This window comes from Ostrea edulis, chromosome 3 (assembly GCF_947568905.1).
Source record: "Ostrea edulis chromosome 3, xbOstEdul1.1, whole genome shotgun sequence".
Classification (NCBI taxonomy): Eukaryota; Metazoa; Mollusca; class Bivalvia; order Ostreida; family Ostreidae; genus Ostrea; species Ostrea edulis.
The window spans coordinates 45,320,176-45,334,352 of NC_079166.1; the positions used below are offsets into that span (position 1 = coordinate 45,320,176).

General features: G+C 33.3%; 1 protein-coding gene and 1 long non-coding RNA gene across 2 annotated transcripts; one reads left to right on the plus strand and one right to left on the minus strand.

Annotated features, from left to right (window-relative positions):
- Positions 1-353: 353 nt before the first annotated feature.
- On the minus strand, positions 354-10,036 carry LOC125677384 (uncharacterized). Its single transcript, XR_008800915.1, has 3 exons — positions 9,639-10,036; positions 1,981-2,097; positions 354-715 (listed from the first exon to the last, which is right to left on the minus strand). It is a non-coding gene; the product is annotated as an uncharacterized LOC125677384 (long non-coding RNA).
- A 325-nt stretch (positions 10,037-10,361) lies between these two features.
- LOC130053568 (uncharacterized) lies at positions 10,362-13,381 on the plus strand. The gene is made up of 4 exons (XM_056160912.1): positions 10,362-10,742; positions 10,877-10,961; positions 11,158-11,409; positions 13,287-13,381. Exons 1-4 carry the CDS (start codon positions 10,362-10,364, stop codon positions 13,379-13,381), a joined length of 813 nt encoding a protein of 270 aa, XP_056016887.1.
- The last annotated feature ends 796 nt before the right edge of the window (positions 13,382-14,177 follow it).

The following is a 14,177-nucleotide window of genomic DNA, read 5'->3' on the forward strand; positions in this document are numbered from 1 at the left end:
TGCCAGGATTCCTGCACGCCCCAGAATCCTGATGGTAAGACTTTCATACTGTAATATCAAATAATCCTACAATAATGTACCTACCCAGTTCTTCCTTCACTAACTAGGAACTATTTCTCCTCAGATGCCTACAGTAATGCCATTTGTGTCAATGGTCAACCAAACTGCCAGGATTCCTGCACGCCCCAGAATCCTGATGGTAAGACTTTCATACTGTGATATCAAATATCCCTACAATAATGTACCTACCCAGTTTTTCCTTCACTGACTAGGAACTATTTCTCCTCAGATGCCTACAGTAATGCCATTTGTGTCAATGGTCAACCAAACTGCCAGGATTCCTGCACGCCCCAGAATCCTGATGGTAAGACTTTCATACTGTGATATCAAATATTCCTACAATAATGTACCTACCCAGTTCTTCCTTCACTGACTAGGAACTATTTCTCCTCAGATGCCTACAGTAATGCCATTTGTGTCAATGGTCAACCAAACTGCCAGGATTCCTGCACGCCCCAGAATCCTGATGGTAAGACTTTCATACTGTAATATCAAATATTCCTACAATAATGTACCTACCCAGTTCTTCTTCACTAATTCGGGAACCTTTTCTCCTCAGATGCCTACAGTAATACCATTTGTGTTAATGGTCAACCAAACTCCCAGGATTCCTGTGCACTTCACAATCCTGATGGTGAGTCTTTTGTCTTTCATGCTGCAAATAAGTATGTTGTCTAATTATATTATGGAGGAAGTAAAGTTTCTTGACAAGTAATTCTTTTGATATATATATATATATATATATATATATATATATATATATATATATATATCATTACTACAGTAACTTGATCTAAAGAGTTGGATCACGTCGAATTGACAGGAGTGGATCATCAGATCATACGAGACGCTTTGCGTCGGGTTTGATCTGATGTTCCGCACCTGTCAACGAGATGTGATCCAACTCTTCAGATTAAATTATTGTAGTAATGATAAATTTATTATATACCCCCTTATACATTTTAAATCCACATTCATAAGATACTAAATGTAATCCAAACAAGAGGTACTGTGAGCAATGCTCACTAAGAATACCCCCCGCTTACCCCAATCTCCCAAAGGGTGTTGTTAATAGGCATAAATTACCTCTTTCCTGAGTGTAAAAATATAGTATGCCTTTGTAGAAGGAAATGGAAGATATAGTCCGAACACAAATCCATGGCATAAACCTATAATTTAGACCTTGAAATCAAAGGTCAAGGTCATAAATGTACATGACACATAGTCTCATGGTGATACACTCATGTGTCAAATATGGTATGCCTATGTCAAAGAACAAAGAAGTTATGGCCCGGACACGAATCTGGAGACAGACAGATGGACAAACGGACGGACAGACAGAGTGATTCCTCTATACCCCCCAGAACTTTGTTCGGGGGGGTATAATTATAAAAAAAACAGACATACTATGAAATTATGTTTTGTGTACGCAGTTTTGTTAATTTAAATATAATTTAATATGTAATCATTTAATATTTATTGTTTTAATGAAATTATGGTGATTTTGATTTCTGCATCAAAGAGACCGGATTTTGACTCTATGTTATGTATTGATACATCATATGAATTTGAAAACAAAATCATGTTTTATTATTCAAACTCGATGTTTTAAATTATTGAATGATATAAATTAAATCAATCTCATAATTCTTTTATTGATGACGGTATCATAGGGAAAACTGTACAGGACACTTTTTCATTAATGCACATTGATAAAAATTTTCATCCAATTTTCCACAACTTGATACCTGCATGATGCATCATGATAAGAATTACAAGATTCATTTCTTAATAAATTATAGTTAAAATAATAATAAAAAAAAATTACCTAAAAAGCCCCAAACCCTCGAGTCTTGCCCCTTGGCCCCCCACCAGTGGACTTTAATGCAGTCCCAGACCCCCCAACCTATATAACCCTACCATTTAACAAATTCTGGATCCACCACTGCATTGTTTCTTGGCTAGTTGGATGTCCAGGTTACATGATGCTTGCAGACCATGATAGTTCATGCAGTCATAACATTCACTGGCTGTAACCTGAAATATGCAGAATGATGTTTACAAATATTATCTTATTGATAGAACCTCATTCTTATGGAAACTAATTGAATACTCATGTACCGACAAATATGCACATCCACAAATAGTAATGAAGCATTATACAAAGTTTTAGTCTATCGAATAAGGATGAGAAGCCAGGAGCGTTCACAACATGTAGTGATTGACAGACAGAAAGTACAAAATCAATACCCCCCCCCCCCCCAAGAGAGAAATAATAAAATCTTACCATGAAATTCAGTTTTCTACTTGTACACATATTCAACAGTGACTATTAGTGTATATAGTTTGCAGATATTTGCTATTTGCACAATCTAACTAAACAGCTAAATTATCAATTAAACAAGAATTATTGTACACAAAAAATGGTTTTATTTTAGCTCATCAACATTCAAATTTATGCTGGCTCTTATAAATAGTTTAGTTAAGTATAGTAAACATTAACCCGATGTCCATGGGCCACATCTTTCACCTGAGTCACCTAAGCTCACATTCAAAGATTTTTCCTATATATTTGTGTGTAAAATTTTGATCCCCTATTATGGCCTCGCTTTACCCTTGGTAAAAAGATTAGATTTGAAAATGTTCAGTTGCGGTAGTGAAAATTAGTTGCTGCAAATTAATTTCATCATTGTTATATTGAAAAAGGTAACCATGTAAAAAAAAGGGGCAGGAAACAACTATTTCTGTCGGATGGAAAACAGACCCCCTGTTCCAAGCGATTTAAATCAAGTAAGAACACATGCATGTATACATATTTATATTGATTACAGAGCCTTTTGTCTGTTTGAAATATCAAATGAAACTTGTCATTAAAGGACACATGTCATGTTTTCAAAGTATACAAAATTACATGCATTTTGTCTTCTTTATGCTTATAGTAACTAATTCTAATAGTTCGTTCGCCGACATTTTGCGATAATTAACCACAATACAGACTTAAATCTAAGTTCTGATTTAAAAAAAAGTCTAGTTAATTAGGTAGGTAGTCACGTGATACAGTGACGTCACATGCGCCCTTCGGATTGTGAAAGTACTGTGACATTATTTAAAACTCAGCTTTTAGGGGCCTAATTTATTCACCATGCATGGGCAACATTTAAATTGATGTTGACAAATTTCCCGAGTTTTATATGTTTTCGCCACCAGTGCATACACAAAGCCATTAACGTGATAATTGGTTTTTTGTCGATTAAATCTAATCTGTTTATGGAATGGCTAATAGATTTTTTTTTAAACCGGAGGGCGCATATGACGTCACATGTAATGGCGCATAAAATAGCGAAAGTAAATATGCATATCGCAAGATTTGAATTTCATCGCTTTCATACTCGAAAACTACGCAAAATATTTCATTGAAAACATATTTAAAGTAGTTTTAGGCATGAAAAGAATTGATTTTGCTGAAAAAATGAAAAAGTTTAGAAACATGCGTTGTGTCCTTTAAGTTATTTTTCTTACCTTCAATTCACAATATGTGAACATTAATTAAAATCGACAAATTATTCTTAAGAGTATGATCTGTAATTCTATATTACATGTATATATTATGAAGGTATACCATGAACTATGTACAGAATGTTGAAAAATAATAAAAAACATTTTTAAAAATATAAAAAAAATCGAAAAATTATCATGTGCTTTTTCTCTTACTTTCAGCATCAAAATACACCACTGATGACCTAGTGAACATTGTTTTGGGACATGTGAAAGAAGTTGATGAATTCCATAAGTACAGAAGGCTAATCAAAAATGACAAGTCCTTCCAGCAATCCTATGACAAGTCTCTAGCAACAATACAAATCATGATCAGTAAAAAGCATAGAGAACTTAAGGAAAAACAATGCGCTGCTGATATGCAACATATGATTTATGCAGAAATGCTTTTGAACCACTGGGGGATGTATCATTAAGGCAAACCAAATAAACTAATGGTTCTAGTGTTTTTCAAAAAAGTGATTCTCTTATTATGATTAATATGTACACCACATTTTCTATGACATTCTAAAGTGAATCTTCAAAGATACCTGCATATATGGAAAATAGTTTTTGCACATGTAACACACCATGCTAGGTCAAAGGTCATGGGGGAAATTACAACCACATCCTGTTATATACATACATGTGTAAAGTATATGTATAAAACTGTTGACATTAATTTTTTGTCAATTCGACCAGTTATATTGTTCAATAACATTCAGTATAGTTTTAACTCTAACAATTTGAAATGAATACTCATACTCTTTTAATACTTTTATTAGATAACAATGTGGAATAGAATGATACACAAATTTGATTTAAGTGCATTTCAGAAAAAATGATATATTTTTCAAAAATTGACTAGGAAAATTACAATTACTGATCTTCAGGTAATTTATTAAATATATCCAATATTGACAATATTTGAGTGTATTTGGGGGGGGGGGGTGGTGGTAATGTGTGTGTGTTTTATCAATTACAGTATGTATACTACAATTATTAAAGTGTAAATGTGAAGCATGAATATTCTGATACATGTAATTATCTTCATGCATTTCTCAACTAATTCTCGTTAAAGATCATAAACTCACCATTTTAGAAATTTTATAACAGCTTTGTTTTACTGTTTCTTTTTATGCGGCAATTTCAAAGTGAAAAGTACTCAGATGATAATTAAGTACCTTGAAGTAAATATTAACAGCTTGGGGGAAATCAAACAAATAGATTTAACAACAACAGACACAGATTATTGATAAATTATACTATGTCAGCGGAAGACCAAGCTAATACTTTCCCTACCAAACCCTCTGTTGTAATTTTGCATTTTAAATAAAAGTGATGATTAATTTACTGAACTCAAACACTGGATTTTCACTGAAATCTTTGATCTTACATAAAAAGACAGGAAGTTCAGTGTTTATGTGAACATATGTCTTTTTGTCTGTGATACTTATACTATCTATTATAAATTCATTAATTTTTGCTGATGCATCTCTTGGATTTTAGACCAAGCAAAATAATTGTAGAGATGTGTTGTATGAAGGGGCGAGTTATCTCAAAAGAGGGGGCGAGGTGTCTTAGGGGTGAGTTACAATATCAAATAATTTTAATTATAGGTGACCAATTCATAAATAAATCTTACTTGTTCATATGGGAAATTGGAGCTATAAAAATTTGGAACACTTCAGAAAAAGAAGTTACGCAAATGAAGTGTCACTTGGACAACTCTTGTAGTACATATAAATTAGTGATGCTAAAGATGACTCATTTCTCATACAAAACTATCTGCCTGATTTGAGGAATTTTTTCAGCAAGTCGCTTGCAAATACGTACCCTTGTACAAAAAACATAAATTATAATTAAATTTCTGATATTTTATTCACAGTTTATCTCCTTTACCGTATGTAGGTACTTATACTTAAAAGCGAGATTTCCTCAAATCAATACAACAACAGACCACCATGTCATGATACAATTTTAGATGTATTACATGTATATACAGGAATGGGTTTTTTTTTTGGGGGGGGGGATTGTAGGGAGCTGTAATTGATTACAAGTTAAGATACCTGTAATATAATTCAATCATTTACCTTGATTACAGCTACAAATTTTACTTTAATCATGATTATTTTCTGATCACTTTTTTTTTTAGAAAAGTAAAATTAAGTTATGATTAGGATGAAGTAATTGTAATTTAATCAATTTCTACTCATAAAAGAAGCAATTCAATTGCAACTGTAATCATGAAATTTCAAAATTATTATTCTTCAATTATGCTTGTTGTGGAAAAATAGGAATAGGAAAAAGTTACTTATTTTTCAATTTGGAAGGATCCTTCTATCATGTCTATCAGACATGATTTAGAGAGATTGATGGTCTTTAATGAAAACACCACAAGTTTAAATAAGGAATGCAATGTTCATGATCTTGACAAATTCTGCTCTGGAACTATATTTAGTTTTTTAAGAAAGACTTAAAATTTCCAGATTTTTATCGTCAATAAAATATTTAGGATGGACAGTGAAAATGAAGGTATAGGGTTTGGGAACTGGAATCATGTACATCTATTTTATTTTGATCTTAAACAGTCCCTTCCATGAACTTTAAAATATATATCTAAATAGGTTAATCAGTATGGTGTTTTGAGTAAAACAGGTCACATTTTCTACCAAAAACTTGTTGGTGCTGCAAATCAAAAGGATCATGCTGCCACTGCTGTTACTCAATGTATTTATGTTCCTATACATCTACTTTTTGACTACAACATTTTCCTTATTTACCATGTTTACCTGTATTTTCAATTGATATTTAAGATATTTTCTTATCTGTACCTTTGTATTTTTCATAGCATTCGAATTAACTGATACATGTACAGCTACCATTTTATTTGTTATATAAATTTTGAAATTGGCAAGAATTAATTAGTGATGGGACATCAGTTAATTTTTATAATTAATCATTGGTTGTTGCTTCCCGTGCAATTTTACCAATTATTTTTCTTATATTAATATGATTAAAAAGAATTAATCAACCTAACAAATTATTTCATGGGTTTTTTCTTCATATATATACACATAATATATACAGGGCTCGAAATACACATATGCTTGTCCGTCTGTGACTGGTTAAAAGTCTGTCGGACTGACATACATTTGTTTTAGTCAGTCCGATGGTACTGGTTAATTTTCTAAAGCATCATTTTGGAAAATATACTTATGAAATTTTATACACACATTTGGCATGATTCGATCTGTAGTATCAGACGAATCTGAATTGTAAATATAAATCCCACATTTAAGTGTTACAATAGTCTGAGGCATATCGAGTTATATATCGATCATTTTAATAACATTAACGAAATATGTTTAATTATTTCTGGGAAAACTCTGTTGGAGTGGTAAATTTTTCTGCGGACTAGTTGAAATTATACTCCATCAGTTCGTCTGAACTGATGACATAAAAAGTTAGCTTCAAGCCCTGTGTGTGTGTATATATATATATATATATATATATATATACACAATAATAATAATGATACATAGTTAATATGATTCTTTAAAAGTTCATTGCTATATTTGTGCTTAATATACAGGTGACTCATACCGACTTGAACTTCGGTCTCTCAAAATGAAATTTGGGTCCCATAAAACATAATTCATTGGTTTTCACTCTTGATCTCTCGAACTGATGGTAGTGTATACACATCATCACTAATGCATATAATCATTTCTGCTTAGAGCTAACCTGGATAACACTGAATGCCAGGGCTAACTCAGCTGTGTTAATTAGTTGGTTTTATGGGTAACATATCCCATGTGTTTTCTTGTAGGGTGGATAGTTAATTGCTTCATTGGTTAACTGAACCCTCCTACTGCAACTTGTTTTCCTTACAATTCAAATACAGCCCACTTTATAAGGCTAGAATGAAACAGTAATTTTGAGAATAAAATTTACAAACATGTCAAAGAATATTTGTAATTTACTAGAATGTGTGCTTTGTGCAAGTGACTGAAAATTGTGATGATTGTGGTCTGTGTAGTCAGTCACAGCAATTAAAGTCATTATGGACGAGACACGACAAAAATGAAAAAAAAAAAAAAAACATTAAAAAATATTCTTATAAATTTATGCAAGATAACATTCCATGTACCTGAAATATGAACCTTGGACCAATGTGTCAAAACAATGCCAGAATGCTGTAAATATGCACTCAGGTTGTTAATAATGGTGATTTCCAGATTTGACTCAAATTTTGATCTCTCGAAGATTTATAAAGGACCCATGAACTTCCGAGTTATGAAGAGTCAAAATCTTCACCAACCGACACCCCCACACCACTATGTAATATGCCAGAAATTACATGTGCAACCAACACATACAATTATTTACTTGACACAATCCTTACATACTGCGGACACAAATAATTTATGTACATCAGGTGTAGTGAATGGAACATGTTATTATATTGTATCCGTATAAGTCATATTTCTGTTGAAATCTGTTTTCTAATGTACACACGTGATTCAGTATTTTGAAAATTAATTTTTGCGTAAATCAACTTAACCAAAAGTACCCCCACCCCCACCCCAAAACCATCAAGCATGAGAGGGGCTGCCATTTTTCTCCAACAATGTACTTTGTAACATTTCTTCAATCATCAATGGGCCTTGGCATATGACTACTTGCGGTAAACGACTGACATAATTTACCAATCTTAATGCAGCAAAATTTCTAAGGATTGTGTTGACTTTTTCATTGCACTACCGTCTCCAAAGCATTGTTTTATAGACAACACCAATTCCATTATCAATTGAGTGTAACAAACAAAAACACCTACAAGTCCAGTTCTAGTTTAAGTCGTTACAAAATTGTTTTAGATAGTCAACTAAGTCTGAATAAGTGTAAATGATTGTTTTCAATGCCTAAGGGGACATGTAATCATTTTATTGATAAACCTCTTTCAACAATGTACCAGAATTCAGAACGATGCATATATTGTTCACTCATATAAGCTCTAAACTATATTTTTTTTTTGTAATGGTATTTATATATCCAGTCTTAATTATTTTGAGACATATATATTATTACTACAGTAACTTGATCCTAAGAGTCGGATCACGTCGAGTTGACAGGCGCGGATCATCAGATCACACGAGACACGAAGCGTCGAGTTTGATCTGATGATCCGCGCCTGTCAACGAGACGTAATCCAACTCTTCGGATCAAGTTACTGTAGTAATGATAAATTTATTATATACCCCCTTCTGCCTTTTAAATCCACATTTATACGATAATAAATGTAATCCAAATTATCAAAAACACAGACATACCATGAGATTATGTTTTGTGTACGCAGTTCTGTTTTGTGACGCGGTCAATATTTTCCACAAATAACGTTGCGTTGTGTACTGTGACATCATTGTGACGGCTTCAGTTCCAGAGGATACCGATACGGAATCAGAAAACCACAGTGTGGTGATCCGGAAAACCAGATCACACACTGTGAAATCCACAGTATCAACGAACGATACATTGATGGGTATATAATAAATTTATATATAAAGAATGGAACCCATATGCTTAAAAAATCAATCATTTCATAGCAAATACACATTATTCTATTTGCTATTAAATAAAAGGGTGTCGTGTGGCTAATTTAAACCCCCCTATAGCCTTGTTTAAATATAGAATAGAGCGGGTCAATTCATGACGAGCCTCTGGAGGTCGTAAGTTTTTTTATTTTCACTTTTAAATACATGAAAATCCTAAAATAAGTTATAGAATAAGAAAAAATATAAAATATTGCAGTGAATGTTAAATATCGTGACGGAAAATGAAAACATTTCACAACCATATTCAACAACATTAAAACCCATGACAGTCCATGCTCTCCGATTCAGAAACTGACGATGCATCAACGCATGCCATGTGCTCACGATAACTTTCGGTAGGTCGAAGCTTTTGTATACATTGAAAGGACAGAAATACAAAGAATATAATATCAAAAGGGCATAATGGAGTAAAATGACATATAAACATACCCTTTTTGTCGGATGACAATCATGACACATTGCTGTAGCCGTAAACTTTGCAATAACACCAAGTGGCCAATGCATCCATCTTCTTCGACATTGTGTCGTGACAAGCTCGCATGAGACGCCGATTTCGAGGTGCGCATGCGTGGACTTCAACCGGGTGGAATGAATGACAAGGCCGTTTTAATGTTTATGTAGATTAATTATTTGATATACGAGCTTCAATATTATTTATTACATAATTGCATGATATAACAATAAAATTGTTCGTAAATTTTAACAACATCATCTCTTATTATGGAATATTTGTTATCAGACGTCAGAAATAAATCTGATTGTGACGTCATATTACCTATTTTCGCGGATTTTTCACTCTCATAATATCTAGACCTGCCTTAACAGTGCTGCGTTTAGCAATGCTTCGAACCTGGTGGTCCATATTTAGCATAGAATCAAAAAAGATTCCTAGGTTTTTCACACACGATGAAACGTTGATTTTGGTTCCGTCAAAGTTGATGCTGAATTCATTAAAATAACTAGTTCTAATTGTAACGGGGACCGTTACATATGTTCCCCAAACCTCCCCCAATAGTCCATTTTCGAGTTACCGTATTCCGGCAGAATTCTAACATTTACTTTGTACTTAAGTCGCGTGATTTTCGTAAAATTGAGGGGCGCATCACTTCCGGTTAAATTGTTTATGTTAAAAACAAGTTCGTCTGCTGCGAAATGCCCAAGTTCTACTGTGTTGCGGAAGGATGTACGTCAGATACGAAAAAGAAGGGAAGATACGGATTCATGGCTGATGTGAAATTCTTTCCATTTCCTACACCTAAACAGCCCAAACTCCGCAGAAAATGGCTTGAACTGTTATGGCGCCGTGATTTCAACCCCTCACGTCACGACAGATTATACTCCAGACATTTTGTAGATGGTGAACCAACAGCACATCATCCTTACCCCGAGCTTTTTCGGTATAACAACTACAAATGTTTGCAGGGAACCCAGGGAACGTCTTCTATCGAGAAAAGATTAGTTAATCAGCAGAACCTAAGTACAGATGCTGATGATATTGGCGACGATACGTCCAATACAACGTCTCCTTTACAGGTATGTACTCGTAATTAAGGTTTGAATAGTGTATTCTATTTGCAATTATTAATTCTTGATTCTAAAAGTGATTGCCAAGCTGCAGTGACGATTTTATACTGTAAATTTTAGAACTTTTAAAAATACTTTTACAGGATGATGAAGGGGTAACACTTTTCCCCCTCCCTGTTGAAAGTGAAATTATTTTGCAATCCATTCCATCAGTTGAACAAATGGCAAGTATGTTGACTTATGCACTTGAACTATCAACAGCTCTTATAAATGCATAACTTTTCACTATATTGATAAATTTCCATTACATTCATTCAGTGCCTCATGATTGTGAAAAGTGTACTGTCAGCACTTAAATTATCAACAGCTCTTATGAATGCATAACTTTTCACTAAATTAATAGATTTCCATTACATTTATTTAGTGCCCCATGATCATGAATATTGTACTGCCAGTGTTCAAGTTCATTCACAAACCTCTGATGTACAATGCCAGACAGATTTAACACTGCAAGACTTGGAGGATTCTGAGGCTGAGCTCAAGCACTTGCGAGAGACCTTTAAGGACAAAGAGGACTTGAGGCGGTACCTATCTGTTGCGAAGATGACAGAAAGTGATAGCTCTGTGAAGAGTTACTTTGGTCTTCCATCTGTACTGACCCTTTTTGGAATCTTTGGTGTGTGTGTATATATATATATGTATATATATATATATATATATATATATATATATATATATATATATATAAATGTAAGACTCCAAAGTGCGATGGTCACGCCAAACCCCGATGGTGTGACACGCCAAAGTGCGATGGTCCACACTCATGTGCCAAAGTGCGATGGTCTGACACGTCAAAGTGCGATGGTGTGACACGCCGAAATCCATTGTTTTTTGTAAACGACAGTGTTTTGGTACAGACTGTACCAACCGTATGTTGTTTCACTAAAATATCAGTGCAAAATCCATGCATATAAGATAAGTTCAATTTATTTCATTTCCATCTAGTTGTCGTGTTATTAAACACAAAACTTTCCAACGCGAAATCATATAGAATGTTTTGCGTTATAACATATTCCCAGGATTTTATTACGTGTACGTCACAAGTAAAAAATGATCATGAATCAAAGAATGTTTGGGCGAAATAGATAGTTCGACAACAAATGTACTTTGCTGTTCTCACTATATCCTCAACCTTGTATACCTTGCCGTTGCTGTCGTCCGTGTTGCATTTCTTCGGTTTCATTTTGAAAGACGTTAAGAATGACATCACAATGACGTGACGTCACAAACGTTACTGAACTCCGCACCATCGGACTTTGGCGTGTTGGCATCCTTAACGTTAACAAACCATCGCACTTTGGCGCAGATCATCGTACTTTGGCGTGACCATCGCACTTTGGAGTGGCCATCGCACTTTAGAGTCTTATATATATATATTATATATATATATATATATATATATATATATATATATATATATATATATAATATATATATTATGCAATGTATTTACTTTATGCAATGTATGTATTATATACATACTTAGGCCAAATTATATGTTGGTTTCCACTTTCACCTCAAAATATTTAAGGGTCGGTAGGTAGGTCATGTTTTTTTTTATTTTATAGGTTGAATTATTATATGATAAATCAAAACATTTCTTCTTCCACTGTACTGTAAACAAAAACTGTTTCTGTGTTTTGGAATATGTCTTGTATTAGTGCATAATTAATAACTGAATAAGTAAATAAATATACTCTTGTTGTAGTGATGACATTTCCAAAATCTGTGAGAATGAGTTAAAATGTGTTAGAAGTCGGGAAAGTGGAAACCAACACGTATTTTTTTTTTTTTTTTTTGCTTATAATAGACATGGTAGATAAAACAAAATTACACAGTGAGGTAGTATTGGATTTTTAGTATGCTTTTATTCTAGCCACAAAATTTACCAAAATGAATTAATTTGAATAAAGTAAGTTAGTAATTTATTTATTATAGTGACATGTGTTTTAAAATACAATATTTCACAACATTTTACAAAGCACATAAATTATTGAACACCCGGCCCAAACGGACCTATGTCACTTTGAATCAATATATATAAGTATCATAACATTATATCTGCATTACTCTTCCTGTTATATATGCACAGAGAACTACATTTATAAACAAGAGGCCCACAGGCCTTGTCGATCACCTGTCCTGAGTATTAGTTAAAAGTATCACAAGCCCCAAGGGCTATGAAATTAAAAAAAAAATCATATTCTGAATATCTAAGCTAAATTCTAAGGATCCAGGGAAGCAGAAGTCCTGAAATACACAACTTATGACCCAAAGTTGCTTTATACCCAATTTGAAAAGAATTAGAATGGTAGATGTCAAAAAGTTAAAAATGTGCAACTGTAAACTCACGACGACAGACGCAGATATATGCAATAGGTCACCTAACAACAACAACTACAAATTAGAATTTTAATCAAACTTAAAAAGTAATAGAAAAGGATACTATGTAACATATGAATAAATGTTTTCTATCTGTTTTCACTTTAACAGCTATACTTGACAAAACAACACCTACATTGATGTATTGGAAGGGTGGGTCTGGAGCAAAGAATGCTAGAGCAACGAATCCTTACAAGAAGTCTTGACCAAATAGGAAGCTGACTCGTTTTCATGAGTTTCTTGTCACACTTTTACGACTACGCCTGGCTTTACCTACATTTGTTGTTGCTGATAGCTTTGGTATTTCATGTACAAGGGTGTCACAAATTTTTACAACATGGATTAATTACATGATTGAAAAGACCAAATTCCAAATGTTTGAAAAAGTTTATGTCAAAATGTTTTAAATTAACTTTTCCCAAAACAGCATGTATCATTGATTGTAGTGAGTTCTTTATTGAAAGGCCATCTGCACCAACAGCTCAGATAAGAACATTTAGTTCTTATAAGCAGAAAAACACATTTAAAGTTTTAGTTGCTATAACTCCCTCTGGTGCTTTTATGTTTGTTTCAAATCTTTGGGGAGGCAATGTTTCTGACAGGTACATAACTGAACACAGTGGATTTTTAGATATATTAAAGCCTGGTGATGAAGTGATGGCAGATAGGTTTTTTTTGATAAGAGACTTATTGTTAGAGAGAAGAGTTACATTGAATATACCAGTTGATTCATGTAACAAATGTACATGTATATGTCTTATATTCTTTGTGCAATGAAATTCCACTTAGGTCTTCTTTTTTTTTTTTAAATTTTTTACATAAAGTCACTATCAGCCATAAAGCACAAGTATACAGGAAGTCTATGGTGCATATAAGCAATGGTTTTTTAACAGTTTGTTTTACACAAAGTTGTATATCATATCAAACATAAAACAAACTATCTTATGACCATATCATAATTCTGTAAAACATCTTCCAGTGGTTACAAGTCCATCATTACTT